The sequence below is a fragment of the Rhincodon typus genome, chromosome 2 (assembly GCF_021869965.1).
Source record: "Rhincodon typus isolate 14 chromosome 2, sRhiTyp1.1, whole genome shotgun sequence".
Taxonomy (NCBI): Eukaryota; Metazoa; Chordata; class Chondrichthyes; order Orectolobiformes; family Rhincodontidae; genus Rhincodon; species Rhincodon typus.
The window spans coordinates 73,140,819-73,146,506 of record NC_063333.1 but is presented as its reverse complement, the minus strand read 5'-3'; the positions used below and the strand labels follow the sequence as shown (position 1 = coordinate 73,146,506).

The 5,688-nt window shown below is 33.2% G+C and overlaps 1 protein-coding gene across 1 annotated transcript in view; it reads right to left on the bottom strand.

The window, feature by feature from the left end:
• Nucleotides 1-201: 201 nt before the first annotated feature.
• Nucleotides 202-5,688, bottom strand: part of LOC109910635 (protachykinin) — a 13,761-nt gene continuing 8,274 nt past the window's right edge. The window contains exons 3-5 of the mRNA XM_020509851.2: nt 3,222-3,245; nt 654-707; nt 202-485 (exon numbers count right to left, since the gene is read on the bottom strand). Coding sequence (XP_020365440.2) covers nt 436-485; nt 654-707; nt 3,222-3,245 — 128 coding nt within the window. The 3' untranslated portion in view covers nt 202-435. The remainder of the gene's footprint in view (nt 486-653; nt 708-3,221; nt 3,246-5,688) is intronic.

The window sequence follows — 5,688 nt, the reverse complement described above, 5'->3', positions numbered from 1 at the left end:
ACATTAAAATACAAACTATAACAATATGTGCTGAAACATAAAACAGTTTTTGTTTTTGTACCACTCCATATTAACTGTGATTTTCTCTGTTCATATTATTGAAAATCAGATCGTGAATAATAGTTTCTTATTATAGAGCATACAAAATAGCAGCACATCAATTGAGACCATTACTTCCCAATTACAACTGACACAGTCAAGTGTTATCAAAATCTGTTTATTACATTGTTGAATAATATGTGGCACTGCCTCAACATTCACTACACTTTATATATTTGTAAATACGGCAATAAAATAGAATAATTTCTATTAGGGGAAGTCATAACAATTATTTATTTCAACAATCAACTGATACAGGTGGGGATATAATATTATAGACACTTGTGCTAGCAAATTAAAATAAATGGCATTCAATATAATTCCTTATTATTGTTATTAACGTCTTTGGACAAGGTCTTGTGCTGTTTTCCACTCAGAAGAGGAATCTGTAGAAGGAAAAATATATAGTTAGTGAAACTTCAGTGATCAGATGAAAACATAGACGCAGTGTTTCACAGAAAATTATTTAATATACTAATATTATAATAACATAGTAATATTAATATCATAATATGAGTAGATTAATAGTAAATAATCTGACATCTTTTACTTACCAGCAGTTGAAGAGCGTTTTCCCATAAGTCCAACAAAATTCTCTAACTTATGTCCTATGGAACAAAAGAATTACAATAAATTATTTTCCCATTATAATTTTACCATGTATTTATTGTGAATTTTTTTCAACTGGCAGTATATTTTATTTACCTTTCCTAGACAAGTATTTATTGAGTGTGAAATTGGACAATAATTCGCTTGTGCTTTTGAACAAATATCAAATACCAAATTACATGGAAATAGATTCGGGTGTTCTGAAATTAGTGGCAATAAATCTTCTAACATTTTGCTCTCCTGGGCATTTTAAATTTAACCCAGTATTCATTTTAAATTATGTACCCATAAATAACTTAATTTGTGTTTTTAAATACTAATCTCTGACTAGAATATCACATAATTTAGGATTATAATGACAAACCTGAACCAAGGGTGCTGATATTATACCATTAGATTTATGTCTCAACTTGCTTCCACCTCTGCCAGACCATACAAACTTAGTACTTGCACACAAAGTATAAAATTTTCAGTCAATTTTGAGTTATGTCAGAACCCATTTGAAATTTTTCAGAATAAATGTATATAAATAGAAAACGAGCTTTTAATGTTACAATAACGTACTGAGAGTTCTCGAGGTACTGCCAAAATATCTAAAAGTACATTATTAGAATCATCCCTACTTTAAAAAGCCCCAGCCATTATGATGGGCTGAGTTGAAAGAAGACATAAGCTTTGGAGAGATTTAATTGAGAGTTTTAAAATGACAAGAGAAAATACTATGTCTATGCAAATGGATTATTTCAATTAGATAATTTAGGGAAAACAAACTGTCCTATAGAGACATGTCAATACTCAGAACAGGTTACCAATTTATGAGGTAAGGATATATTTGATGCAACGGCTCAAACAGGAGATGAATGAGTTCCTTGCAGTGGTGACTACCACTACCTGTAACTTGCAAGCGTGATGTTAGATTGGTGCCAGATGGCGATTCATCTCCAGGGACCAGATCTGATTGCCTACAGGGGTTACAGTGGAATATGTCTTGAAATGGCCTTTCATTAAAACAAAACCTGTTCTTTTGCATTTTCCAAAAGATTGTTAAAATGGGTGAAGACTTTATATGTTCTATAGTCATGAAAATTTGCAAGTAACCATACCAGTGAGAAACTTATTTTCTAATATAAAAGCTAGTGTGCTGAAATGTAAAGCCGTTAAGGACCATAAATTAAATTTGAGTGGTCTCAGTGCAATTTATAGCACAGAGAATTAAAGATATGCCTGCAATTAGCAAAGATTGGGTGACTTAGTGAATTAAGCGAAACATCTCAATACTTCTGAAAAAAAAGGTTAGAAATAAAAAAAGGAAAAATTTTGATTAAAACCATTATATAATCATGTCTTAAAGTGTTATTTTGTAATGCTAAGATCATCTTGAATTTAAAATTCAATAATATTCATTAATATACACAAATTAGCTTGATGTCAATATAGATTTTACCTGAAATACCAAACAAAGTACAGTAGTTTATTCCATTGGAGGGCATAAGATTTGTTATGTAATTAATATAACTAGTGAAATCCAGTTGTCTCATTGAGATGGTGTTATATCAAGAAAGTCTTCACCTTCATAATAGTGAAGGAAATGTTTTGCCAAATGATAGGCTATGTTAATAGTATTTCAGTTTGTTTTTATGACCTATCATTTTTAGAAAGAAAGACAATTGATCTAACATCCAAGAACACGAATGTGCAAACCTGTAAGATCATGTTGGAAGATGATTGCTGAAAGCATCTCTGTATTTGCAGATATTTGAGATATGTTGACAAGTACCATGGAATGGATTACTCAAGTGCAGTCTTCCCTGAGACTTATAATTTTTGAGACTTTTAATCAACTGTTCAGGCATGTTATGACATACGTCTGAAGCAGGTGAGGTTTGAAACCAGGCCTTTAAGCCCAGAGATATAGACACTACCACTGTTCCACAAAATTGTTATGATTTGTTTTTAGGACTGCAGCAATTGCAAGTGTCTGTCTATTGAATACAATTACTGCAGATGAAGCAATTGAAAGTCAGAAGGTATACAAGTGTTCTTAATTTTATGAGTATTGTAATTGGTTTGGAAAACCTGCAAAGTAAATAGAACTGAACCCAAGAACAAACAGTGAGTAATGTTTTATTAATTAATCTGTGCTTCAGACAAATTTGATACTATTTAATATAGTACCCATAAAACCTAACTCTAGCATCATGTTCCAGGGCTACTTTAATTCTGCGCAAATTCCTTTTAAATGGATATTTCAGCATCAGTTTTGAAAGACAAATGCATAACATCATAGAAATGGGAAAATAGCCCAGGTTCATATTGTCCCAGTAGTTTCATTGAAAAATCTTTTATCATTTCAGGCCTTTTGAAGCATATTATTCAAATTGTTCATACAACAAGAGATATAAAACTTCAACCTTGAATCCACCCATTAAATTACAACTATTTTCATACACCTTTTTCAAAGGTTTTCTGTTTTGATTTTCTCAGTTATTAATCAATAACGTTTCAAAACTTACTTTTGCGAGTCAGTGGCTTGTATTCTGAAAAGGAAGGAAAAACAACACTTATTTTTCCTATAAACTTTCCTGAAATAAAAATTATTGTCCTGACTGAGTCACTGACTTTTTATAATGATTAACTCTGCCTTTATTTCTCCAAATGCAGATAACCGGATCTGTTTATGCATCTCTGATGATGGTTTCAAATGATGAGTGGATAGTTTCAGATATACCTTGCTCATTATTCTTTTTCATCACAACTGTCTGTCACCACATTCATCCTCTTAGAGAGATAATCTATCCATGCTTCATCTTAACTGAAAAACTATAAACAAAGATCACTATTCTTTGAGAGCTTGGAGAGCACATTTTAAGTAATGTATTATAAACATTTTTACACTCCAGCTAGAAATCATTTCCTCCAGTACCAAATTTAATAACTTCAAAATTATCATTCATTTTGGCCTCACAAATCTGTTGGAAAAATCAAGCAAATTTGAGTATGGTTAATCTAGGTCATTAGAAATATCTAAGTGCAACAAGAAATTACACTGAAACATATTTAAATTAATAACATGCAAATAATTTTGGTTTAACATTTGGAATTCTCATTTTGAACTTCTGTAATAGCACATTGTTTTCATGTATTTGTTTTGTATGTTAATGGACCATATCTTGTTCTCAGTGACAAAGAAGTGAGAACTGCTGTTCACTTTGCATACAGTTACATGGAGACTTTGCAGTTTTGTCAGGGTCAGAAATCATATGATACCAGGTTATAGTCCAACAAATTTATTTGAAAATACAAGGAACCTCACTCCTTCTTCAGGTGTTAGTGAGAGAGGTAGTATCAGGCACAGAACTTATAAGTAAAAGATCAAAGGGTCACACTGCTGATGAGGATGCATTAAACAAACCTAAAATGCTGTTAAATCTTTAATCAGTTAAAAAGTTTTAATTGATTAATATGTATACGTACATCCCCAAATTCCTTTCAAGTCACTGCCCTGAGAGAACAAGGTTTTATCAGTGTAAAGAACAGGTGATATTTTACGTCAGACAATTCATGTTAAGTGTGAGGCCTTGTTTAGAATCAGTTTGTGTTTTGGTTTGGAGTCAGTAGGAATTTGTAACATGCCACATTGACTCACTGTGTATAAATTCTGTGCTTTTTGAACAAAATAGAATGCATCTGCAAATACAAATTCACCCCATAGATTCGCGTGTGTGTGTGTGTGTGTGTGTGTGTGTGTGAGTGTGTTGCGGGGGGGGAGAAAGAGAGAGAAACAGTGTGTGTGTGTGTGTATGTGTGTGTGGGAGAGTGTGTGTGTATGTGTGTGGGAGAGAGAGTGTGTGTGTGCATATGTGTGTGTGAGAGAGAGAATGTACGTGTGTGTGTGTGTGTGTGTGTGTGTGTGTGGGAGAATCTGTCTTTGTGTGTGTGTGTGGGAGAGAGAGAGAGTGTGTGTGTTTGTATGTGTGTGTGAGAAAGAGAGTGTGCCTGCGTGTGTGGAAGAGAGTGTGTGTGTGTGAGAGAGAGACAGAGAGAGAGTTTGTATATGTGTATGTGTGTGTGTGTGTGTGTGTGCATGAGAGGGAGTGAGAGAGAGTGTGTGTGTGTGTGTGTGTGTGTGTGTGTGTGTGTGTGTGTTTTGTCAGTACATCCTTCTATCCATCCCTGACACCTGATCCAGTGTGGATCCTGCTTTAATAAATCTGTGGTATCAATGAGTAAGCCTCTTCAACCAATCAAATTAAGAATTCTCACTGAAATATGCATAGCCTGAAACAGGGATGTAAAGGAAAAACAGAAAATATAAGTTACATCTGAAACATACAGAAATTAAAATGATCCAAGATTGAATTAGGCAAACACAATGGAGAGTTTTAAAATGATGAACAAAAGAACTAAATTATTAGTATTATTTTTAAAATTTGCAACTTAATTTTGTCTTGAGATTTTCCCATTGGCAAAAAAAAAATTCAGGTCAAGGGTTGTTATTCAGTATGAATTACCACGTATTACTCTGTTAAGGAACCCCATCATTCTTGAACACACTAACCTTGACTATTTCGTCTGTTTTCTTTGCAGCACTAATGGGAAAATAGCACCGGTTCATGTTGTCATGGTAGCTTCATTGAAAAATCTAACATTGAGGACTGCAAAAGTGCATTCTGTGAAGGCACAGGTATCTCTGACAGTAACTTTTGAAAATATACATCTAACTGCATAAGTCTGGATGGCAGAAGTTGCTGTCAAGATTTACCCTGTCATAATGACAAGTCCTGATAAACTCTCAAGTTATTACCGCAAGTTTCAACTACTATGAACACACACATAGGCACAAGGTATACATATAGTTTTAAAACATTCAGCATTTTTTGAATATTTAGTCTAGATGAAAGTATAAATACAAATGCCCTAATCATCGCTCGGAATTCTGATAAGTAAGCAATTTTTATTTCTGGAAAGAAAGCTTATATA